Genomic DNA, 26,807 nt, shown 5'->3' on the forward strand with positions numbered 1-26,807 from the left:
AGGGGAGTGAAATGAACCAAATCAAGGACCAGTCCACCAAATGATACAAGGTAGAAGAGCTATATATTTTTACATAAGTGCCCAGTCCTGCTTTTGTGATAATCGTGTAATTGACATCACTAGGCCAGATTCTGGCACCCTTATTCTCAGTGAGTAGTCTTTACTCCTTGAGTCCTGGGGCTGTTCGGAGAGTAAGGTATCACTCACTGTGAGTTCAGATCACAGAATCTGGCTCTGTCTGATCAGAATTAGATCCAAAATGGGGAAAATAATTAAAAGTAATGGAAGTAATAGAGATATCATCATGGAAGCTTAAGTGATCCAGTTGGTTTCAGAAAGTTGGTTAGAGAGTGATGACAGGGATATTTACTCGCCTACTTGGGCTGGGGCACTAGGATATTATGGAATCTTTCCAAGCCTCTCCCTCACTCTTCCAGAACTGAAAGACTCTCTCATTTGCCTCCTTTCCTCTGATTTCTCTCATCTTTTCTTCTTTCTGTGGAAGAAAGAGAAAAGTTAGAAGCAGCGGAGAACAGAGAGGGCCCAGCAGGTTCCCTCTTTGTAGCATGAGGAGGTGAGAAAAAATATGGAAGGTGTGTGAAGACAACCATTATATAGGGCTGCTTTTCTTATTTCCTGGTCGGTGGAGTCATATATGATGTCAAAATATAGTTGTGCTGTTATGCTCAAATGACAAATGGGAGACATTCATGACAAGTTGTAACTATAATTCTTATATAAACCCAGACATATTAATATTAAAGATAGTTTTTTAATAAATTGGCGTAGAGATGTTCCCATCTGTTCAGCAACGTATTTCAAGTACACTTACACTGTTCTATAAATAACTATATTAATCTAGATAACTTATTTCAATGTTTTATATTGTGACACAGAAATTAGTAGGTTCTGTATGAATGGGCTTATTTAGTCTGCAGAAGAGAAGCATGAGGGGGGGATTTGATAGCAGACTTCAACTACTTGAAAGGGGGTTCCAAAGAGGATGGAGATAGGCTGTTCTCAGTGGTGGCCGATGACAGAACAAAGAGCAATGGTCTCAAGTTGCAGTGGGGGGTGGGGTCTAGATTGGATATTAGGAAAAAATAATTCACCAGGAGGGTGGTGAAGTACTGGAATGGGTTACCTAGGGAGGTGGTGGAATCTCCATCCTTAGAGTTTTTAAGGCCTGACTTGACAAAGCCCTGACTGGGATGATTTAGTTGGGGTTTGAGTAGGGGTTTGGACTAGATGACCCTTTGAGGTCTCTTCCAACCCATATCTTCTATGATAATCCCATTGGTGTGATGAGTTCCAGTTTAGGGCAGGTTTCCAACAGGGCAAATCAAACATCAAAAATGTTAGCAGCTCAATTCAGCTATGCCTCCAAAATTCTGAAGTAAATCCCAAACCCATTGAACTCTAACGGCACATCCCCTATCAACTTCAATACAGCAAGGATTTCACCCTGGTGTTTATCTGCACTTGTCTGGATGTAGCCAAACCTTTGAATCTGAACAAATGGTGTGAAAATCTTATGCTTTCTTGAAAGACTCCTCATTCTTTCTGGTATCAACTGGACCAAAGCTACCTATAAAACAGCCTCTCAATATATTTTTTTTCAGTATACCTATTTATCTGAGCATGGACAAGCATATGGGCAGGGGAAGAACTTAAAATAAGCAAATTAAGAAAACATTTTTCTTTAATCAGAAAAGAGTTGGCTTGATTACGCTTTTAGGACAGGGATTGAGTTAGTTCATATTTCATTCAGGCTGATTCCCACGTACCTAGTTTCCAGGAAGTAAAGGTGAACCCCTAATGAGGTTAGATATTTCAGTCTTAGTTCATATCTACTGTGATTAGATAACTTTCATCATTAATGTCCATTAGCCAATCTGAACAAAATTGAAGGAATTAAACCATGTAAACATTATGGCTAAATGCATTCTTATGCCTTAGGAAGGGTTAGGAAACAATGTACTCTACAACAACACATAATTTACTAGCTGTATTATGAAAGATTTTTCACCTTCTTCAGAAGTATCAGGTCTTGGCTTCTATTCCAAAGGTAAAACAGTGGATTAGATAGACTGCTGGTTTCATCTGCTATGGCAAAACCTATGTGCGTATGTTCTTCAAGGCAACAAACATTTTCAGGATCCTTTGTATTCATTTAACCTAAAGGTTTGTGTATAGAATTTCACTTATTCAGCTTTATTTAAATTTACTATTGAGTATTTGCATGTGATGGATGAATCTAATGAACTACATTCAGAACTACATTCTGATTTGGACTGGAGTAAATCCAATCCATCTCAACTGAAATCAACAGAGTTATGCTACATTTGAATCATTATAAATTGTATCAGAATTGGGCTTTTTCTTAATATCTGTTAAAATATCAAAGAAACTCAGAAGACTGAGCCAAGATGTTTCCCTAGAACATTTAGTTTTCTACATTTTGTTTCTGTAATTTTACGTATGTAAAGAGTCTTTTCTCTGAAGAATATTATAATTCATTTCAACATACCACTCAGATATCTGGATACAAATCCTAAAGTGCTAAATCATAATATAGTATCAATTGCACAGAAACTATTTGCCAAATTCTACCTACAGATTCATATACAACTTCCACTGTTCTCAATGAGCGATGAATGTGAGCATTCGAGTGCAGGATTTGACCCTCTGAGGTTTCAAAATTAAGTGTTTTGTTTTTCTGCACCCATAAGTTTAACGTATTTGAACAATGCTCTTAGTAAGCAATACATTTCTTTTCTAGGCTGCTGCCATTACATCTGGTGTATTGGACACACTTGGAAAGCCCGGCCATTACACACTCTTTGCTCCTACTAATGAAGCTTTTGAGAAACTTCCACGAGGAATCTTGGAAAGGATCATGGGTGACAAGGTGGCCTCTGAAGGTACATCAGTGATTTTGTATATGGGAAAACATGAAAATATATCAAACATAATCAAATCAGGAATTAACAACAAAGGGATTATAAAACTATATACATCTCTCAAAAGAGTGATCAGAAAATTATACTGCTTGTATTTATTTAATGGAAATGGTCCTAGCTTTATATTCCAGGGCATCCGGATCTGGGCTTTTGCCTCAAACGCCATCTTGGTTATAGCTCTTTCAGGGTATATGTATTCTATAGGCCAAATTCTACTTTGTAAACTTTTCAAGAGATTGTCGTATTTTTCTACAGCCACAGTGAGGCTGCAATCCTAATTCAGCCGGCTGGGTGCTACTGTAACACAAAGAAATAAAAAGCACAGACAATTTTGTCTGTGAAATGCTATGCACATCTATGTGCTGTGTTAAAAATAGTAATAATTACCAATAAAATAACCTTCAGTTGATTTGAGAAGGGTACTCAAGACAATTTGATTTTAATTCCACAAAAAATGTACATTGGTTCCCAATACCACAGGGATCCAACATGTTGTTTATTGGTAAAATTTTCCAATGCACCTAAGTGACTCTAGAAATCTGCTTCCCATGGACTTTCATGGAGACCTAGCTGAGTCACAGAGGTGCTTTTAAAATGTTTGCCCTACTTGCTTTAAACTGGATATTCCTATTCTCATGCAGGCAGAATTGCCATTGAAGTTTATGGAAACTATGCCTGCAGGCCCTTTACTGACAGGCATCAATTGGAAAATAGAGCAGAATGTGCTGGCCAAATATACAGGTGGTGTAGCTAAATTGACTTACACCAGTGGAGGATAATACATGGAGATATACCTATCTCATAGAGCTGGAAGGGACCATCAAGTCCAGCCCCTTGCCATTGTTAGCAGGACCAAGTACTGATTTTGCCCCAGATCTATAAGTGGCCCACTTGAGAATTGAACTCACAACCCTGGGATTAGCAAGCTAATGCTCAAGCCATTGAGCCACCATTTATTAATGAAGATGCATCTGACCCACCATTTATTAATGAAGAAGAATCATTTAATGATGGCTGTACAGTGTATTTTAAATAATGGGGCAGATGCTACCCCTACCTATGTCTGTGGTGTGTAAGTGAAGGTCAAGAAGGAAGATTGTCTTCAGTTTGTCTGTGCAACTATGGTTTCAAGACAATCTAATTTTAATCCTTTAAAAAGATGTTACCAGTCACTGAACCCCAGTCCTTAAGCAGATTGGATGGCTATTACATCACTTTCCAGCACATTTATCTGCAGTGGTCTGATACTTGGGGATAAGAATCCTTTAACAGCCAAGCTGTCAAATGAAAGACTATGCATCTAATGCAATCAACATTGGTTAAATGCATGCATAGCTCATAAAATTTACTTTCCACAGAAAGGAAAAGGAAGTCCCATTAGAATCATTATAGTTGTAAGTTACAGCTAACATCTGTCCTTCTCATTAAGGAAGGGCAATTGCTACATACTGTACTGGAGGAGTCAGAGTTTCTGTCGTGCTTTAAACTACCAAAAAAAAAAAGCGCCAAGGGATTCAGAATAAGCATTATGAGCAGGATGTCTGAAAGAAATCTATGTAAACTATGTCGTAAAGACTGAGACTGCAATTTCTGCATGCACTATGCTGCATATTTAAGGCATTTTAAAGGTGAACTGTGAAGGACACTTTTATGCCTTTTGGTAAGTTCTCCTTTACAAAGATTAAAGATGGTTCAAAGTTTTCATCCCAAACTAAAAAAAAAAAAGTGGGGGAAGGGGAGTTTTGATTTCTTCTTTTCTTCTGGAGCATTCCTTAGAGGAGTGGAATCTATGCGATGTTTCCTAACAATTTATTGAAGCATATGTGTGTGTGTGTGTGCGTGAGCACAATCTTTCAAAAACACAGGTTTTCTGCCAACTGTTTGTCAGGAGTAAGATATTAAAGCAGAAAGTTATTTTATTTATCCAATTCTCCAAGAAGTCCTCCAGCAAAAAAGAAAGAACTCAGGACCTGATGAGCATGAGAGAGACAGTCTGGGGACTGTAACAGTCACCTGATTCTCAGAACATAAGAACATGAGAATGGCCATATGGGGTCAGACCAAAGGCCCATCTAGCCCAGTATCCTATCTTCTGACACTGGACAATTCCAGGTGCCCCAGAGGGGAAGAACAGAACAGGTAATCATCAAGTGATCCATCCCTTGTTACCCATTCCCAGCTTCTGGCAAACAGAAGCTAGGGACATCATCCCTGCCCATCCTGGCTAATAGCCATGGATGGACCTATCCTCCATGTATTTATCTAGTTCTTTTTTGAACCCTCTTATAGTCTTGGACTTCACAACATCCCATGGCAAAGAGTTCCACAGAATGACTGTGCGTTGTGTGAAGAAATATTTTCTTTTGTTTGTTTTAAACCTGCTCTTATTAATTTCATTTGGTGACCCCTAGTTCTTGTGTTATGAGACGGAGTAAATAACACTTCCTTATTTACTTTCTCCACACCAGTCATGATTTTATAGACCTCTGTCATATCCCCCTCAGTCATCTCTTCTCCAAGCTGAAACATCCCAGCCTTATTAATCTCTCCTCCTGTGGAAACCGTTCCATACCCCTAATCATTTTTGTTGTCCTTTTCTGAACCTTTTCCAATTCCAATATATCTTTTTTGATATGGGGTGACCACATCTGCACGCAGCATTCAAGATGTGGGTGTAGCATGGATTTTTATAGCAGCAATATATTTTCTGTCTTATTATCTATCCCTTTCTTAATGATTCCCAACATTCTCTTCACTTTTTTGACTGCCGCTGCATACTGAGTGGATCAGGGCAGATTTGTTCTGGTCCTGGACCCACATAAATTATAGTAGCCTAAGGATTGCTCTATCTTGTGCTAGCTAGCTATGGTCCCTAAGAGAACAAATGCCAGTTATGAATTGGCAGAGCTCCAGTTGACCCTTGTTATGACCCCAACAGAGTTTGTGCACTCTGCTGGGGGTGAGGCATTGGGAATACTCTGTGTCATGTTACACAATCTGCAACCTCCCCTACTCCAGGAGAATTCTCATTAGGGCCAGATCAAGCAACTTGCCATCATCTGAGTGGCATAAAGTGGCAAATGCTGGTGGGAGGGAATCTGGGCTGATACTCGGAATGTAAAAAAATAACCAAGAAAAGAAATTTTTTTGAAATCTCATAGAACTTCTTTATGCATCATAAAAAAGTAAAATGTGATTTTTTTTAAAAATTGCTTTTGAGTTCACCTATAAGAATTTCATTTTGTCTTCTGGGCACCACATCCAGAAGACTGGACTCTGAATCTCACTTCTCCAATATAGTCAAAGGTACCAGAACCCCCTCTTGTATATTTGACAACAAAAAGGAAGATAAAGCTCTGCTGGGGCTACACACCTGTGAGGTCAATTCTGTCTTTCATCGTACAATGAAGGCAGCAGGGTTGCCCATGGACAGAATATGGCCCACAGTGTTTTCAGTATCTGCAAAAAGTAAAGAACTGAAAGCAGCAGACAGTCTGTAACATCTTCTTTAAATTCCTCCACAAAGTTTAGACCACCCAGGTTATCCTCAGCTCCACATGTCTAACAGACTCTCCTCGCTGCCAGCAAGTAACCACATTTCACACTCCCCTCATTTTACAGGGAAGAGTAAACATCTGTGTCTACCAGCCTCTCCACAGACTGGTTGCAGAAGTTTAGTGATTGACAACTAATGACACTGGTGTATCTGAAGGGGTAAGGCCACTAGCTAGAAAATCCTCTCACTGGATCACTAGCAGGAGAATATTTCTTGGAGGTGCCCTTTTTCCCATTATAAAAAAAACAAAACAAACAAACAAACAAACAAACCCTGTGGGAGCTACCAGGAACAAATAATGAACAGTAATAATAAAAGCTGAGCCTTGGTTCTGAACACCCAATACAGAATATGTTGAGTTCCACCGGCAACCTAATTTTACCCATGGACATTAAACTATATCCTCTGGAGAGCTAATTAACAGACTAGGGTGTATTTAATGATATCATGGGAATCACTAAAAAAATTTCTTAACCATAATGTGCTATAGCAGTCTGCACTTATGAGTTCTTGTACAAATAACCCTATTTTCAGTGACCAGAAAAAAGAGTTATCTGTACAGCCATTAAGAGAATATTATATTTTGTATTTTTCAAACGTGGCATGAGAAATTATGGGAAATAAAGGTAGTTATTCAAAGTTATATTGTAACAACACTAATTCAGTCAATGCATTAAATTGTTTTAAGCAATCCTTTTACAATCAAGTGCCTATACATGGACCTGTCTCTTCTTTTCTCCACAGCTCTCATGAAGTTCCATATTTTAAACACTCTTCAATGCTCTGAAGCCATCATGGGTGGAGCAGTCTATGAGACCTTGGAAGGAAGTACAATTGAAGTAGGTTGTGATGGTGAAAGCCTGACTGTAAATGGCGTCAAGATGACAAACCGCAAAGACATTGTGACAAGCAATGGTGTTATCCACCTTATTGACCATGTGCTGATTCCTAACTCTGGTGAGTGACTGACATAGTTTCATGTCTGTATCACAGAGATAAGGAATGTTGACTACAAGACATTCTCCACCTGAGAAATCTATACAAGCTTGTTTATTGAGAGGACTTGTGTGCACACCTTCTCTGTACCTTATCCAATCTCTCTAAACCCTCTTGTACTGAATTGTAATTTGTAGGGAGGGAGGTGGCTGAAACAAGAAAACTAATTAACAGGCTAAAATTAATTATCTTTTCCTTTATCAATTGCAGCCAAGCAAGTTATTGAGCTTGCAGGTGACCAGCAGACCACCTTCACAGACCTTTTGGCACAGCTAGGATTGACTTCTTCTCTAAGGCCAGAGGGACAATACACTCTGCTGGCTCCTCTGAATGGTGCTTTCTCGGGTAGGTAGGAATATTCCCTCTGAAGTAGTGTCAAAAGTATCTTTTCTGCCATCATGGTTTTCTAAAACAAACTTTTTCCCCAGTCTATGTTATGAGACTGCAAAGAATTGGCACAACTGAGAATAAGAGATTCTTTGTCCTTTTCAATATACACAGTGGGTAAAATTTACCACTATGCAGAGAGACCGCAGAAGACCAATGTGCCACTTGAGTCTTACTTAACCCTACACACTTTATTTTATTCAGCATATTGAGAACCTCTTTATTTAATGGGAAAAGTAGAGTTAAAATAAGATGCAAAACGTACCTTAATGGTTAGCAGGAGAGCTGGGTGAATAATGCAATTATATATTACAATAAATCCCCTTAAATTCACTTGAGTTGTCACCAGAACCCCCTTTATTTAATGTTCAAGCAGTTTCACACAAGCACATTTTTATTTACCAGGATGTTTGAGCAAAGAGAAGGTGTCACATACGTATGTGTCAATACACATTTGAATTAGTATTTGCACTAGGAGTGGCCACATGGCCCTTCTGAAAGCTCTTTGTGGATTTGATAGTTATCCAATCAGAGGTAAGAAACAGCTCCATATGACTTAGATGTCACAACACAGGGTGGATTACAAATGGTGAATACTCAAAGCAATAATTACAACAAATATTTTACAAGTAATCTAGAGGTTAAAACATGCCCATACATAAATCATCTGCCAAATATCTACTAAAGAATTAGAAGTCTGTTTACAGATCATTTGTAATCATAAAAATGAGTTAATTTAATTCTGAATAGTGAATAGTTTTCCCAATTTTATTAAGTCTAAAATGATTGATCTAAAATGTAAACAATGCAAAAAGAACAAGTATTTTCATGATACTCAAACATAGTGTGTGCAGTGAACCTTACCTGGATGAAGGAATCATTTATACATTATTGTCTAAATGATTTGGTAGATGACACTTTGAGGATGGACCTACGCCTTCTTAAACTGATCATGCAAAACCACATTTTGAAAGTGAAAATTGGCCTCAATGAGCTCTACAATGGACAGAAGGTGGAGACCTTGGGAGGAAAACGACTCAGAATCTTTGTATACCGCACAGTAAGTGAATGAGGATTTCCAAATCCTGGGACAGTGACTAATAAATCTATCCAAAACCTGAAGCTGAAGAAGGACGGAGCTCACTCGAGAAGACAATACTATTGGTGTTATAAGAGAACTCACCATTGAAAGTCAAAATTACCAACAGTTACCACACCACTGTATAGTAGAAAGGTCTTTGATTTTGACATATTATGCAATTAAATTCAATTAAACTTTGGCTGAAATAGATGAATGAGTGGAAAACTAGAAGATGGTTTCACAATTTAGCTTGAGATTAATAATAAAAATTTCTAGTTTCTGAACAGCTAACAATTTTTTCAAGTGACACAAGTAATTACATTTCAAACTATTTACGTAGTCATTTACCACATCGTTTGCTTCTTTTTGCACATTTTATTTGAAAAAGGAGGAACAAATAATTTGCCAATGAGAAGTTGGAGAAATTCTATTTTTAAATTGTAAAGACTACAGAGGAGTTCATGTTTCAGGCTGATTACAAAAAATATGCTTCACTAAAGTTGCCATGGCTGTGGCATGGACATTGTGACTATAATGTCAGGTGGTTTGTCTTGTTTTTTCTTTTATATCAGGCTGTATGTATTGAAAATTCATGCATGGTAAGAGGAAGCAAAGAGGGAAGGAATGGTGTTATTCACATTTTCAGACAGATCATCAAACCAGCTGAAAAGTCACTGCGTGAAGTGTTGAAGAATGATAAGCGCTTTAGGTAAGCAAAAGGTTTTCACAGCATAGAAATCTCTCTATAGACTGTGGTTATGTCTACACAAGAAATGCTACAGCAGCACAGCACATACTACAGTGATGGGTTCTTGGGTCACTGTAGTCAATCCACCTCTGTGAGAGGTGGTAGTTAGGTCAATGAAAGAATTCTTCCACTGACCTAGTGGTTTCTATACTAGGGCTTAGGTCAGCTTAATTACATCTTTCAGCACATGACATTTTTCACAGCCCTGAGCTGTGAAACTGATCTAACTTTGTAGTCTAGACCAGCCCTCGATCAGTATAGAGTAGAGCTACTCTGAAAAATTAAAATTTGACAAAAAATGGTAGGGGGGGAAATGGATTTCTTTCTCCATTTTCCATGCAGGTATGTTTTATAATACCAGAATGGTACAGTGAAGCTATAGGCTCCCATTCTGGGCAGCAGTCTAGCTCTTTCATGCCATTCCAGTGACAATAAGGTCCAGAACCCAGACCTCATTCCCTGCTGGTAAGTCCCCCAGCACAAGGGCAGTGTAGGGCTGGTGTAATAGCTTCACATGGCCACACATGCTCAGCTACTGGCAAGATGTTCAGAGGGGCTGGGACAGTAGGGGAGCAGAGAGGATGTGTCTAGAGTGTTTTCAATAGGACTGCTCATGAGTAAGTGTGGCTACAGTCTGGGGCCTTAATTTTTCTCAAACCCTAATCCCTGTACACAACCTGCCTGTACACAGGATAGCCTAAGTACATACTCTAGTATCCCATTTAATGAAGTACTACTCCCTTGAACTCACTTATCTTACTACTATCTCCCTCTTCCCTTTTATCTCCTGCCCTGGGAGCACACAGTCTTCCTCTCCTCTACTTCTCCACTGGATTCTGTGCAATCTCATTTCTGACTGCTCCACTCCATGAACATTGCTTGTATCAAAGTCACCAACATCCTCCTCTTCCTCTACTCCCTTCCTCTTCAGTCTAGCCATTGCTCTTGACACATTCTATGACTCGCCACCTCCTCCACTCTCCCTCGTCCTTCAAATCATTAGGAATAATTGCAGAGTAAGGTACTAGACAGATGCTTAGAAGTGACAGGAACTAATTAAGCAAACTTCTGTGTGCTGATGGTGCCTTCAAAATTCCTTGTGTAAACAAGTCTTTGGGAACTGGACCATAACTTAATGTGTGCTTTTTTTTTTCTGATTAGCATATTCCTTAATCTGGTGAAAGATGCCGATTTAGATGATGTTCTATCACAACCTGGAGAATGGACTTTGTTTGTCCCAACTAATGAGGCCTTTAAAGGCTTGACGGATGAGGAAAAGGAAATACTGAGAAGTAAGTAGCACACAAATATTAGAAATGTAATTAACTAGGGGTGAAATCCCACTGAAGTCTATGGCAAAGATCCCGATGACTTTAATGGGGCAGGATTTCACCCTAAGTGTTTAATGTGCCTGAAATCTGCATGCTTCATACTCCTAGGATCCACCTAACACCCACTCCCTGTAAGGAACTCTGTGTACCCCCAGGCAATGGGATCAGAATTTATAAGCTGGCATCCCTCCTTTCCTTTCCTTTCTCTTCCGCTGTCTCCAGCACAGCCATCTCTGCCCTCACCCTGCTATTAGAAAAGTACATCTTCACTGGATCCTTGCTACTTTTGCTACTTATACCACAATACTTTGCATTTATATAACGAATTTCAAACAAGGCTCTCATAGCATTTAAAGTAGCTTTTTAAACCACACAACTTCCCTTTGAAATAGACAAGGGATATATACTGCTCACTTCAAATATCACTGCAGTCCGGTGCATTGTGGCAGGGTATAAAGACTTTGCCCACTTTGTATTTCCTGGGCAAAGGCCAGAAACAGATCCAGTCCCCTCACTTTACATACTGGAATTCAGCAGTGATACCAGGGTTAATACTTCATTTCCTATGGAAAGTTCCAGAGGATCTTTAATGAGTGAAAAGAGTAAAGATCAGAGCAATAGTGTAAAGCTGTGTCAATCAATTACACCCCATCCTACATCTCCAATCATTCCGTCACTTACTCATCCAATTGCTTCAGATAAGAGGTACACCATGACTTATTATTATTTGCCTCGAAGGCCTCCTGATACTGGGGCAGCACAATCTAAAGGGAAGGACAGTGACCACCCTGCCCTGTGTCTCCTCTGGCCAGCGACCTCCCTGCCCTGTGCCCAGCCTGGGGCCTCTGCGCTCTCTCCCGCTGCACCTCCCCTCCCCCAAACGTTTGGCCATTCTCCCTGCTGGCAGCTGGGCCCAGGTGGGGAGTGGGAGGGAGCCTCTTCTCATGCTGGCTGAAACTGGCCTCTCTGGGTTGCTGACACTGAGAGAGCCTGGCTGGGGTGGTGGCCTGCCACACTCCACCCTCTCTGCTCTCCGCCCCGGGTTGGCTGCTGGGGACAGCAGCAGAGCGAGCCAGAGCCCCACCTCCCGCCGTCCCTAGCAGCTGGACATGGGCGGGGAGCAAAGGGGCTGGGTGGGCCACCACCACATCCAGACTCTCTCTCAGGCATCCGTCACACTGCACAGAGCAGCAATCTAGAGTTGCCATCATGAGAAGCATCTGGTCCCACCCCTTCAGCTCCCTGCAGGCCAAATAGAAATCTGGGCACTTGACCCCACATACCCCTCCTACGCGTCGCCTATCCCCAAAGGTGAGTTGCTGCTTTTGTCTTTTATCATTTTTTCTGTGTTAACTACTTATGCCAAATGTAAGCGGGGGAATGGTCCTGCTATTGTGGGGAACTTTCCTGGCTTCTGCACTACCCCGGTGAAGTGGGCTAGCGAAAGGATCTGAGTCCTCGCTCCCACTTCCTTTACCCAGAGGCCTCCCTGCCCTTGAGGACTCCCCTTGCATTCTCCTGTCTGGAAGAGTCCTCGTAACCCCAACAAGGCTGGCCCAGGATTCCTGGGGGGCTTGACTCCCAACCCTGCTGTGGTCATCCAGGACAGGGGTTAGGGTGTCCCCACTCCGGGGTACTCTCTCTGCACTGGGCACCTCCCTGACCCACGGCTCATTACATATGATTTAAAGCAATACAGTTTATTTAATTAGCAATTAGTTTAAAAAGGAATAAGGAAAAATGGGAAAGGTTAAAGGAAAACACATCACCCTGCTCTCTGGCAGGGAACATCACAAACAGTGTCTCTGGAATGTCAGGGCAGTTCACAGTCTCTTTTTTGTAGGTCTCAGGCCTCTTTCTCAGGCTCTGGCTGTGCTGAAGGGATGCTGTGGGTTGGACATTTGCTCTGGTGGTGGCCACATGCTCTCAGGCTCTAGGTGACAAGACCCTTCTCCCCAGCATCACCCACACCCCGTCAGGGTTACGATCCCCCTCCAAGTCTGGCCTGCAGAGCTTCTTGGCTGAGACATCTCCCTGTGCTTGGCCCACTGCCCAGGGTCCCCCTCGCTCTCCCCAGCTGCTCACCGTACCCGGCTCCGGACTGCTCCACTCTGCCTCAGCACGGCTGCTGCTGCTGCTCTGCCTCCAGCTCCCTGGGCTGCTTCTCTGGCGTCTCTGTCTCTGGTTGCCACAGCTCTGCTCCCAGGGCAGGTCTGCTCTGTGGGCTGCTTCTGTGACTCTGCTTCCAGCTCTGACCTGCTTCCTGGGCTCCTTTTCTAGCCCCTCTGGCTCTGGTTGCTGCAGCTTTGCTCCCAGGGCAGGGCTGTTCTCTGGGCTGTGCTCTGGCTTTGGGGCTGCAGCTCCCAGCAGCTTAGCTTGGGCCCCTGCTCTCTCCTTAGCTTGGCCTCACTCTATCTGACCCAGGCAATTTCAGCTCACACAGAGGATGGAGGATGGGACCCCCCTGGCCTCCTGACTCCTTGATTAGCCTGCCCATCCTGTCAATCAAGTTGACCTGGAGTGTTGGGGAGCGTTGGCCTCTCCCCATTGCCCCTGGGGACTGTCAGTCTCAGGGTCCCGATTTCCCATTGACTCTTCCCCTTTCGGTACCAGGAGCTAGCCAACCAAAACACCCCCACTGAATGTTAGTAAGGGGATAACAATCCCCTTACATAAACAATCCGTTCCACCTTGTGTTTAGCTGTCACACTCTGAGTACATTTCCCAGATCTGAAGAAGAGATCCATGTAAGGGCTTGTCTACATTTAAAATGCTGCAACAGTGCAGCTTCTCCACTTTAGCACTTCAGTGAAGATGCTACCTATTAATGGGGGCGGCTCGCCTGTCAGTTTAGTTAATCCAGCCCCCCAGGAGGCAGTAGCTAGGTGGAAGGGAGAATTTTCCCAGGGTTTAGGTTGATTTAATTGCACTGCTCAGGGGTGTGGATTTTTCACACTCCTAAGTAATACAGTAATATATACCAACCTAATTTCCTACAGTAGACCAGGCCTAAGCTCAAAAGCTTGTCTCTCTCAGCAACAGAATTTGGTCTAATAAAAGATATTAACTCAACTACCTTGTCTCTCTAATATCCTGGGATCAACATTGCTACAGCAATAGTGCATATAACAATATAAGTCCATTGTCATTTTCTTTAATTCACTACTTAACTTTTCACCCAGCATTTACTTCTCTTATCTTCTGCCATTATTTTCACTCTGAGAATTCATATAAAGCCTGGATTTTTTAAATGGCTTAGCTTTCTGCATTTGTTTAATATACTGCAGAGTGTTCAATATGATCTCATTCTAACCATAGTGGGCTTGGCACACCATTACACTGTTCTCTGGTAGATGCAGTTTTATGGGATTTAAGTAAGAGGAGATCAGACAAGTATTTAAGGACTGGAAAATTCATAGCTGTGATTTTTCAAAGCAAGTGAATAGGAGCAAAATGCTGAACACTTTTCTGTTTTATTCTATATAGGTTCTAATACCACCCTCATCACTGTATTTTCTTAGTGCCTTCTCATTAAGCAATGTGACTAACATTTGGTCACATCTGGTTCATGCTCTCGCTCATCCTCTTCCTAGGGGAAGAATGGTATGTGCTTTTGGATATGCCAAGCCGTGTGTCTGTCTAACCAGTGATCTTATTCAAGCATCATTCCATGAATCCTTGGTATCTTTACAAATGAACTAAGCAGCACCATTTAATGGCTATTTTTATAGGCGACAAAAACGCTCTCAGGACTATTCTTCTGTATCACCTGACAAAAGGAATTTACATTGGAAGCGGTTTTGAACCTGGTGTGACAAACATTCTCAAAACTATCCAAGGAAGCAAACTGTTCTTGAAAACAGTAAGTACTAAAAAAAAATTATGATACTCCAATAGGGAATTGGCATATCAGGTCCATATATTAAATAGTGTATATTACAGAAAGACTGTGTACTTGAACAGTAATAAACCACCACAGTAAGACTAAATTTTTTTTGGAAACATACATGTTCAGTATCTTGAGTTCTCTTTTTGTTGTTTGTTAGGTAAATGACACACTTCTGGTGAATGAAGTGAAATCAAAAGAATCTGATCTCATGGCAACTAATGGTGTTATTCATGTTATAGATAAACTCTTGTATCCAGTAGGTGAGTATTGGCTTAATGCAGGGAATAAATATATAGAAAACCTCTATGTACCTCTTCTAAGCATATGCAAAGAGTTAGCAGTGCTCTATGTTTTGTGTCTTTTTAAAAAATCACTACTTTTATAATTACACAATGCAGAAAAGCAAATAAGAATGGGTTCTTGGACAACCCTTGCCTGGTGCTGTGGTACTTTCTTAAGTGTGAGAATACCTGAGGCTCAGTGCTTAATTTGTAATGAAAGAGGTGCCAGGGCTCAGGCAATTAGGTGCTGGGGTTCAAGCAAGTTTTTTTACATTCATAACTCATGCAGCAAGTCCAGAGGTGCTGGGGCTATGAACTGCCAAGCCTAGCGGTGCCGGGGCTCAGCTTTGGCAAGCCCTGGCACAAATTAAACACTGCTCAGGCTTATAGCAGGATACAAGATGATACAGGCTATGTACCCAATAGGAGAGAGATTTGGATTCCACATCCATGGTAATCACAATTCCTTCTGATTGCTAAGAACAATGGCAGAAGGAAATAATTACAGTTAAAGATGTCAGATGTACATGAATACTCTTCACAGGGTTTCTAGTCTTACTAATAGCAAGCTGCCTTTACTGTTATTTAAATTGACATATTTAATATTGACATACACCTTTACCCCAATATAACACTGTCCTCGGGAGCCAAAAAATCTTACCGCGTTATAGGTGACACCGCGTTATATCAAACTTGCTTTGATCTGCTGGAGTGCGCAGCCTCCCCTCTCTCCCCCAAAAGAGCACCACGTTACATCCGAATTCGTGTTATATCAGGTCATGTTATATCAGGGTAGAGGTATATTAAAATTGACATATTTTTATTCATTACTAGATTTCAGATTGTATCATTTAATTATAAATTCAAATCTGAATGCTTATTATGAACCTTAAGAAATGCCTTCAGTTCAGAACACGGCAGCCCTTGGCAGCTGATCAACAGAAGATCTTTACAACTGTTGCCTTTTCCCAAAATATTTGCATTCCTTTTTGCAGATGTACCTGTTGGAAATGATCAGTTACTCACCATCCTTAATAAGATGATTAAATACATTCAGATTAAGGTACTTTTTTAAATAAAGGTTTGATTGTTTATGCTTTTAGCCATATATATGCAAACAGAAGAGTTCCCTCCACCAGTATTTCTTCAATGAACAACACTTTAATCTGACTGATAGAGCCCTGTTTGTCCTAGAACAAGGATCCACTTTCCATAGAGTCATCACATGAGCCATTATATTCACTGTCAAATGAAACTCGTAAATACTAGATTAAAAAAATATCCTGCCAAGTATCATTGGTTACAGTACATTTGAACACACTGAAGTCTCAGACACACACTGGACCAGATTCAGATTCCTGCTGTGATTATATTCCACCCCTCCAGCAGCATAAACCAGTTCTAAAGCCAGATGGCTCTAAACCCTTGAGGATTCCCCTCTCTGCAATAGTGGATTAATGCCTGGGCCCATGCGCTCATGCCCAGGGGCCCTTGCCAAGATGGGGGCCCCCACAGGAGCTCCAGAACCTGGGTAGAAGTGGGGGGTCTCCTCCGGTGCTGGAACTGTGGCCCCGCCCCTTGCTTCTCCTCTTCCCCCCAGAGCCCCAGCCTCTGGCCAGGACAGAAGCCAAAGCTGGGCCATGGTAGGAGCCTCCCAGGGAGCCAGGGCTGCCATGGGGAGTCCCGGACCCTCTGCCTGCCTAGACAGGGGCCAGGGTGCCCAAGAGCAGCCCCTGACCTGTGTTCCCATTCCCCAGGTGGAACCCAGGGAGAGGGGCTCTGGTTGGGCATCCTGCCCTCTCCCTGGGACCGGCAGACACTCTACAGGGAGAGGAGGCCCTGCCCTGGCTGAGAGGGAGCCCCGGGAAGGTCACAGGGAGTGAGAATCCAGGCAGGGAGGGCTCTTTTGGCACAGCTCCCATTGCTAATGGCCTGCCAGGCTGCCCCTGCTGGGTCCCTCCTGTTCCTGGTGACAGGTTGCCCCTTCTGCTGCCTGGGCTTTGTGCCTGAGGCAGCAGCCACGTGCGGCAAAGCTTCTCCTGTCACCTCTGGCCCAAGGCTTGCTGTTTGGGAAGAGCAACACCCCCCTGCCACCCTCCAAAACTACCGCCACCTTGTGCCTGCTCAAAGCCACTACACCCATATTAAAAAGTGGGCAGGCATGCCCCTCCCATTTTTTAAAGTATGGAGGAGCCAGGGCACACCTGGCTTGCCCAGTTCTGGCACCCGGGGACCCCCAGGGTGTGGGGGGCCCAGATGTTCTTTGTGCCCAGAGCTCCAATAAATCTTAATCTGCCTTTGCCTCACTGGGAGAAACCTTGAGTGGCAAAGGAACTGCCATTGCCTCTGCCACCACACACACCAGCCCCAGCATGAATCAGGGGACAAAAGGAGGCACGGTCGAGGCACCACTAGAAGGGAGCTCAGAGGTTTGGCCCTTCCACCCAGGCGGGCAAAAATGGGCAAACCAATATGGTGCACTAAGTTGTAGAATTTTTAGAGGGTGTAGCAATTGTCACTCTTGTGTGTCCTCTGCCAACATCCCTCATGGTCTGTACAGCCAGGGGCTAGAGTCTTGCACACCCTCATGTCTCCAATACTACTGTGGCATAGGGTCTGATCCAGTGCCTAAGGAAATTCAATGTGGATCTTGTGCATGAGCTCAGTGGGCTTTGGATCTGGTACATATAGTATTTAATGCATTAAAAAGTGAGTTTTTATTGTATAAGTCCTTATATGTTTGCTGGATTTGTTCTTTATTTATAGTTTGTTCATGGCAGCCACTTCCAAGAGATCCCCCTGACATTTTTCAGTAAGTTATTTGGAATATTTCCAGACACATTTGGTGATATTGCTTTTAAAAACTGTTGCCATTGCAGCTTGAAAAGCATCATTCAATTAAAAAGAAAGTCATCACTATGAAATTAGGCCATTCTCATGGCGTATGGAGGAAGGGTAGTACAAAGACACAGATTTGCCTTTATCATGATACCCAATGCAGTATTTTCATATTTCACATTTGTGATGGGGAAGCATCGCTGAAGGAAGCAGTTTAAATTCCTCGGGTTAGAGTGGTGGGAAAAAATATCCTCGTTTAGCTTTCAGTCATAGCCCAGTGTTAGGGGCAGTGCAGAGCAATATTGCTTCAAAGAAGTGGCAGGAGACAGCATTGACCTGTGAGCTCTCTAGTGTAGCTATAGCCCAAGGCTCTGGTACCACAAAGGCTGATGCATGATAGACTTGGGCACATGCCTATGTCTTTGCAGGACTGGAGCCTAAGGGTTGGTCTACACTACGCGAATCTTAGTTCGACTTACCTGGCCGTCCTCACGGCGGCGAGTCGACTGCCGCAGCTCCCCTGTTGATGCTGCTTACTCCTCCTGACGAGGTGGAGTATGGGTGTTAATTCGCGGATCGATTTATCGTGTCTAGACGAGATGCGATAAATTGATCCCCAATAGATCAATTCCTACCCGCCGATCCGGAAGGTAGTATAGATGTACCCTAAGACTCTAATAGTTCTAGAGAACACTGCATTGGGCTTTAGAGAACTGATAAGCTGATGTTTAGATTCAGTTCTCAGAATGACATGAGTCGATGCTGTTTGTTTTTTGTCTTCCTATCACCTGTGCTGTCTCCTGAAAAAAAATATAAAATTCAAATTTAATTGAATTTGAATTTTTAGTTCTCAAAAAAAGTTAGAGAACTGTAGGAGTCTCTGCTTTCCTTTGTTTTCTTCTGTTGCCATGGAGCTGATATTTTCAGGAGATACAAACAAAGGTAAATGGCATATTTGTGTAGTCCAACAGTATAATCCTCAAGCCTAGAACATTATTGGTGCTATACAAACAATAAAACCTATTAATATATTTAGTTGATTTTTCTGTTGAATAGTTTCCTTCTGTGCATAACATATATAATGTCACAGCTTAATCACTAGAATTGAGTAGGTTCTTACTCTGGATCTCTAAAAAAAAGTCCTTTTTTGCATACAGTACTTCACACTGATTTTACCTGATTCCTTAAAGCCACACCAAGTCTGAAAAAGCCATAATATAAAGAGATCATAAGAAAGGAACAACTTTGTTTGGATGCTTTTATGTAACTGTGCTTCATGTTCCACTTTCTGTGCTTTCAGCATCTAAATTTAAAGTGAAGCCAAATATTAAAGTGATTGAAGGCAGCCTCCAGCCCATCACCAGAAAAGAGGGTAAAACTGGCTCCTTTTCAGCTTGAAATACATTGATGTAATAGGATTAATTCTGGAACAGAACCAATTCAGGTTTCCACATGTTGCTTGAAAAGCAGAGATAACAACTAGAAGTGGCCAAACTTTTCTGAACAAAAAGATCTTTCTTAAAAGGCCTGTTTTCTAAAGTAATTTTTGTCATGGGAAATGGCTTGCATTTTAATTTAAAAAAAAAAAACAAAAACAAATTGTGCCTTGTTTCAAAGATTTGTTGGGTTATTTTAAGTACCAAAAATGTTATTTGGTTTTCAGTAAATGAAAAAAAAATGACGTTTTCAATAGTGCTTTGGTTAACATTTTTAAAAATGGGACATTGAACAAAAAATGGTAATTAGCACCCACCGACAGCCAAGCTCCCTTCCTCCCCCCCAGCACTTCCTGCCTGCCGGTGGCCCCACTGATCAACTCTGCCCCTCCCTCCCAGCGCCTCCTGCACACCATGGAACATCTGGGAGGAGGGAGAGGAGCGGGGACAGGGAGCACTCTGGAGAGGTGGTAGAAAGAGGAGGGTCAGGGGTGGGAAGAGACATGGTGGGCATGGAGGCTTGGGGGAAGGGCAAGTCTGGGTGGAGGGGTGGTCGAGTACCCCCGGGTAGAGAGGAAGTCAGCACCTCTGGATGTTTGGACCAAAGAAAGTGGGATAGAAGTCTTGGAAGGGATTTTCAAAATCATTCAATATTGACCTAACTCTGCTACTACTGCACTCCAAGGTAAAACTCCCATTGAGTTCATTGGAAGCAGAATAAAGCCAACACTGAGTACTCTTGAAAGTCTCATGACTCTCATCACTACTGGATAAATTCTATGTGTCACAGAGTCCCTGGACGATGCTCTGGAACTGCTCCCCACAAAGCCAGTCAGGAATTTGGGGAGCCTCCTCTCCCTCAGAGCAGACTGTCTTCAGGGCAAGAAGCTCACACGACTTCACCTCCTGGGTCTCTCCTAGGAGCATTCAGCATATGCCCCTCCGTGCGCTTCCCACAGTGAGTCCGCCCAGGCGGGGTCCTGAGGAAGCCGCCGGGTCCTTCACCCCCACTTCGCAGTCAGACGTGACTCTTAGCCAGCCAGTAAAACAGAGGTTTATTTAGATGACAGGAACACAGTCCAAAACAGGTCTTGCCGGTATAGACAACAGGACCCCCTTTAGTTAGGACCGTCTGGGGCCACAGGGAGGCCCGAGCCCCGTTGGGAGGCCTGAGCCCCGTCGGGGCTCCCCTCCATTTCCCAGCCAGCTTCCAAAACTGCCAAACCCCCTCCAGCTCCTCCTCTCTGGGCTTTGTCTCTTTCCTGGGCCAGGAGGTCACCTGATCTCTTTGTTCTTCCACACCTTTAGCATCCCCTTGCAGGGTGGGAAGGGCCCAGGCCATTAGTTGCCAGGTGACAGAGAGTCGGCCATAACTGAGGCACCCACACACTATTCAGAGGAAACATTAAAAACAGTCCCACTTCATCACACTATGAAAGAATAAAAAATTTTCAGTCATTTAAATGCTGCCTCATGAACTTGGTACATAAGTCAGAACACAGCTCCGCTGCTTCCTTAGGCACCCAGCACATCACTTAGAAGTCCCCATGTCCCACCGGAATGTTCTGAAGGGAATTTGCGGAAGTCAAACCCAGCAAAGAAGGGATAAAATAAATGCTTGTAAAGTTGTTGTTGAGGGGGTTTCTTCCCAACATGAAGGTCAACAAAGAATCCTGTGGCACCTTATAGACTAACAGACGTTTTGCAGCATGAGCTTTCGTGGGTGAATACCCACTTCTTCAGATGCATCTTGCATCTGAAGAAGTGGGTATTCACCCACGAAAGCTCATGCTGCAAAACGTCTGTTAGTCTATAAGGTGCCACAGGATTCTTTGTTGCTTTTACAGATCCAGACTAACACGGCTACCCCTCTGATACTTGACAACATGAAGGTCGTGATCTTGCTTATTCCACAGTTAATGACAATGTGAAATGGCGTGAGTTGGTACTTTCTGATGCACAGGTCAGAACTATTCACCAAAGCAAGATGAAATAACAGTACAAATAGCGAGCATTGACGAGTCACTTCATCCAGCCAACTATCACTGGGTGGCAAATCAGTAATCCTACCTCTGGCTATACCCCAGTGCAAGCTTTTTGTTTGCCAGTATTCTGACTCCGCCCATATTCTCACCATTGAGTCTCACTCCTGGTGAAGCCAGTTTTGGCTCTCCTGGCTTGCCAGCAGCAGCTGCAGCAGTACCCAAAAGACACAAATGCCTGCAACTGCCATTAAAAAAATCTCCCAAAGTTGCCAAAATGTTATTTTTTCTAGCTATGGCAGGAAGTCATAGACAGATCATAGTGCTAGAGGAAGATTTAGTGAAAATAAATACTCTTCCAAAGTCTCTTCAGAGGGTAGGGTGGGCAACCCATCCTGAACTAAGCAGGAAAGTACTGCTTTATGCAACCCTCTATGTGCCACATATTTCGATTGAACTAGTCTGACAAAAAACAAAGCAGATTAAGGTTAAAAGGAGCAGGGTTTTAAAAACATCATTTTATGAATAATTGTATTGAGTTGTGTGATTAAATTCTATTACATTGTGTTACCATGTACTTGTATAATATGCCCGCAATTAAAATGCAAAAATTCCTCTAAATTTAAAGCAGCAACAACTGAGCATAGCTGTTATTGATGCAGTCACTAAAATATATATGTATGTTTGTCAGAAAAAACAGGTAGAAAAATCACGAAAGTAGTTGGTGGTACAACAATTCGAAAAGTTACTCAAGGTAGGATTTATAAACAGAGCTATATGTTTTGTGATGCACCAGTGTGCTCTAGATTGAGGTTCATTTAGCTAGTTATTTAACTAGCTAAAAGCTAATCTAGGACCCTGTGCATCGCCTCCTATTGCAACATATAGGAGGTCCAGCAAGGCTGGACTTTATTGTTTTAATCACTTGACAATAAACCAACCTGTATGAAAACACAATGTCAGGTTAATCCTGATTAATAATAATAAAAAAACCTTCTTATGGAGTCAACTTCTATGGAAGGTCAACTTTTAAAAAAAAGAGGGTGACTATCTGTTATAAAAACAACAAGGAGTCTGTTGGCACCTTAAAGACTAACAGATTTATTTGGGCATAAGCTTGTTAGTCGTTAAGGTGACACTGGACTCCTTGTTGTTTTTGTGGATACAGACTAACACAGCTACCCCTCTGATATCTGTTACAAAGAGAGGAATTGTACAATAAATGTCCGCTAATAAGATTACAGACTATATCATGCTATTAGCACCGAAAACAGAGTAAGGGGAGGTGCAAAAACACATCTCTCTCTTGGGAACATCCTAATATTCTGTAAAGAACTGATGTTGTGTTTTAAACTTAGTCATGCATTACTCAACCGCTGCCTTACAATTGGAGATGAGTCTGAGCCAGACACTCAAACTCTGCCTCCCTTAATCAGACTTTGGGGCCTGGTTCTTTGCTGTCTTAAATAATGTGCAGTTATTGTCATAAGTATAAAATGGCTTTAAAATACTAACTGATTGGGATGAGGATCTATGGGCACCTCACCCCTTGAGCTGCAAAGACAATAGTCACCTGCACTGACAGGTGTTCCTACCACACCAGTCCCTACAGGCTGCTCCATTGGCCTCCACTATGGCTCTGCTTGAGATATGCTACCATTGGCTGCACAGTGGCAGCTGTACAGAGGTCCTACAAGGAGGTAAGGTTGATTGAAATGGAACTAACTGGGTATCTGAGTGGTTAGCAAGAGACAGTGCCATGAAGAGAGTCAGGAGTCCACCTCCCAAATCTCCACAGAGCTTGTTCCATGCAGAGATCTGGTGAAGAAGCATCTGTAGGGTTCCAAGGAGTGGGGACAATGTCAAAGAGGAGATGTGTCCCAACTTATACCCAGGAAGGCAGATCCTGAGGAGATGATTTTGCCATAGACAGGACACAGGCTAGTCAACAAATCTTTAAATTCCTGATATTCAACAGGCTGAGGGATATTATAACTCCAACTGGTGTGAGAGAGAAAATGCAAGATTATTCAGTTGTTCTCATGAATGGATACACTTAGCTTTATTTTCTCATATAAATCTCTGGCATTATACAAATGTATTATTATAACAATAAATAATGGAAGAATGGAATATTATATGTTATGGTTTTTATGTGGAGGGTGTTAATGTCTTTTCTACCTTAGTTGTTTTGCATACTATATATGTTTTTTCCAGGCACGAGACTGATCGAAGGGGGACCAGAATCAAAATTGTTTAGAGAAGGCGAGACAATAACTAAAGTGATTCATGGAGGTGAATAAACTTTCAGTGGCTAGACTTTATTAGCCAAACTACTTATGGAAGATTTATAGTTCCAAGTCAGGTTTTATTTCAGTGAAGAGCCATGTGGATTTTTATGAGTCATCAGATTTGCTTTTATTATTTCATTCAGGAAATATAGTAGCATTTCATTCCTACTTGTTACAGATTTTTCCTAACTCTTCAACTCTTCTCAAACACACTGTATCTGATGTTATGATTCCAGCACTTTACATGCTGGGTTGCCATCTGTCTCAATTTAATTGTGTTTGGTAGCTGTTGTCCTGCCCGCTAAAGTGCAGTGGATAGACATGTGATAGAAAGTGAACATGTGTTGACATAGACATGAATCTTAGAAGCATAGGACTGGAAAGGACCTCAATAGGTCATCTAGTCCAGCCCCCTGTACTCAAAGCAGAAGTAATAACTAGACTGGTCCTGTTGGGTGTTCATCTAACTTGTTCTTAAAAACCTCCAATGATGGCGATTCCACAATCTCCCTAAGCAATTTCTTCCAGTGCTTAATTACCCAGACAGGAAGTTTTTCCTAATGTCCAACCTGACTGCCCTTGCTGCAATTAAGGCCCATTGCTTCTTCTATCGTCAGAGGTTAAGAAGAACAATTTTTCACCCTCCTCCTTGTAACAAACTTTTTTGTACTTGAAAACTGTTATCATGTACCCCTCAGTCATCTCTTCTGCAGCCAAACAAACTCAATTTTATTTAATCTTTCCTCATAGGTCATGTTTTCTAGACTTTTTTGTACTTGAAAACTGTTATCATGCACCCCTCAGTCATCTCTTCTGCAGCCAAACAAACTCAATTTTATTTAATCTTTCCTCATAGGTCATGTTTTCTAGACCTTTAATCATTTTTGTTGCTCTCCTCTGGACTTACTCCAATTTGTCCACATCTTTCCTGATGGTGCACAAAACTGTATACAATACTCTAGCTGAGGTCTTATCAGCATGGAATAGAGTAGAAGAATTACTTCTCATGTCTTGCTTACAACATTCTTGCTAATACATCCCAGAATGATGTTCGGTTTTTTTGCAAGAGTGTTACACTGTTGACTCATATTTATCCTGCAGTCCATTATAATTCTCAAATCCCTTTCCGCAGTACTCCTTTCTAAGCAGTCATTTCCCATTTTGTATGTGTTCCTTCCTAAGTGGAGTACTGTACATTTGTCTTTATTGAATTTCATCCTATTTACTTCAGACCATTTCTCCAGGTCATGCAGATTTTTTAATCTTATCTTCCAAAGCACTTGCAAACCCTCCCAGCTTGGTATCATCTGCAAACTTTATAAGTATACTCTCTAAGCAATTATCTTAATAATTTATGAAGATATTTAACATAACCAGAACCAGGACTGATCCCTGCGGGACCCCACTCTATATGCCCTACCATCTTGACTATGAATCACTGATAACTACTCTCTGGGAATGGTTTTCCAACCAGTTATGCACCCACCTTACAGTAGCTCCATCTTGGCTGTATTTCCCTAGTTCATTTATGGGAAGGTCATGTGAGACAGTATCAAAAGCCTTACTAAAGTTAAGATATACCACATCTACCACTTCTTCCCTATCCACAAGGCTTATTACTCTGTCAAAGAAAGCTATTAGATTGGTTTGACACAACTTGTTCTTGACATATCCATGTACTTGTCACCTTATTATCTTCTAGAGATGTTTTCAAATTGATTGCTTAATTATTTGCTCCATTATCTTTCCAGGTACTAAAGTTAAGATGACTGGTCTATAATTCCCCGGGTTGTCTTTATTCCCCTTTTTTATAGATTGGCACTATATTCGCCCTCTTCCCGTCCTCCGGAATCTCTCCTATCTTCTATGATCTTTTGAAGATAATCGCTAATGGCTCAGATATCTCCTCAGTCAGTTCCTTGAATACTGTAGGGTGTATTTCATCAGGCCATGCTGACTTGAAGACATCTAGCTTGTCTAAGTAATTTTTAACTTGTTCTTTCCCTATTTTACCCTCAGATCCTACCTCATTTTCACTATATTCAACATCCGATTGCCACTAATCTTTTTGGAGAAAACTGAAACAAAAAAAGTCATTTAGCACTTCTTCCATTTCCACGTTTTCTGTTATTGTTTCCCATCCCCATCATTGAGTAATGGGCCTATCCTGTCCTTGGTCTTCATCTTGCTTCTAATGTATTTGTAGAATGTTTTCTTGTTACGCTTTATGTCTCTAGCTAGTTTAATCCCATTTTGTGCCTTAACTTTTCTAATTTTGTCCTTACACGTTTGTGTTGTTTGTTTATATTCATCCTTCATAATTAGACCTAATTTCCACTTTTTGTAGGACTTTTTTTAAGTTTAAGGTAATTGAAAATCTCCTGGTTAAGCCAGGGTCATCTATTGCCATATTTCCTATCTTTCCTATGCTGTGGGATAGTTTGCTCTTGTGTCCTTACTAATGTCTCTTTGAAAAACAGCCAACTCTCTCAAACTGTTTTCCCTCTTAGACTGGCTTCCCATGGGAGCTTATCTACCATCTCTTTGAGTTTGCTAAAGTCTGTTTTCTTGAAATCCATTATCTTTATGCTGCTGTTTTCCCTTCTAACATTCTTTAGAATAATAAATTCTATCATTTCAAGATCACTTTCATCCACTTCCACTTTCCACATGGACACTGGCATTTCCTGCCACTTCCTCAGGTCCTTGAAGTGTTTCTAACAAATGTGAGCCTCAACCAAAACTTTGGATATGACCATCCTTGGACTTGAGGGAAGCTTAGGTCCTGATCCAGATCCACTGAGGCCAGCTCCATAGGGCCATTCTTCTTATTATTATTAATTTGTACTGCAGTAGCACCTAGGGGTCCCAATCAAGATCATGATCCCATGGTGCTAGGTGCTGTACATACACATAGTGAGAAACAGTTCCTGCCTGATGAGTTTATTATCTAAATAGAAAAGACAAATAAAGGGTAGAAGAGAGGAAATATAGGCACAGAGAGGTAATGTGACTTGCTGTAGATAAA

The 26,807-nt window shown here is 41.8% G+C and overlaps 1 protein-coding gene across 8 annotated transcripts in view; it reads left to right on the forward strand.

Moving 5' to 3' along the window:
- POSTN (periostin) overlaps window positions 1-26,807 on the forward strand; it is a 48,646-nt gene that overhangs the window by 12,733 nt on the left and 9,106 nt on the right. For 3 of the 8 annotated variants that reach the window (XM_045015260.1, XM_045015287.1, XM_045015304.1), the window contains exons 7-19: window positions 2,783-2,924; window positions 7,264-7,476; window positions 7,726-7,860; window positions 8,814-8,962; window positions 9,556-9,692; window positions 10,893-11,023; window positions 14,794-14,924; window positions 15,109-15,211; window positions 16,228-16,295; window positions 17,999-18,044; window positions 19,371-19,442; window positions 22,180-22,242; window positions 23,706-23,783. In XM_045015260.1, the coding sequence (XP_044871195.1) occupies window positions 2,783-2,924; window positions 7,264-7,476; window positions 7,726-7,860; window positions 8,814-8,962; window positions 9,556-9,692; window positions 10,893-11,023; window positions 14,794-14,924; window positions 15,109-15,211; window positions 16,228-16,295; window positions 17,999-18,044; window positions 19,371-19,442; window positions 22,180-22,242; window positions 23,706-23,783 (1,468 nt within the window). The remainder of the gene's footprint in view (window positions 1-2,782; window positions 2,925-7,263; window positions 7,477-7,725; window positions 7,861-8,813; window positions 8,963-9,555; window positions 9,693-10,892; window positions 11,024-14,793; window positions 14,925-15,108; window positions 15,212-16,227; window positions 16,296-17,998; window positions 18,045-19,370; window positions 19,443-22,179; window positions 22,243-23,705; window positions 23,784-26,807) is intronic. The other 5 variants (XM_045015310.1, XM_045015319.1, XM_045015270.1 and 2 more) reach the window with 4 other exon arrangements.

This window comes from Mauremys mutica, chromosome 1, assembly GCF_020497125.1.
Source record: "Mauremys mutica isolate MM-2020 ecotype Southern chromosome 1, ASM2049712v1, whole genome shotgun sequence".
In the NCBI taxonomy this organism is placed as follows: Eukaryota; Metazoa; Chordata; order Testudines; family Geoemydidae; genus Mauremys; species Mauremys mutica.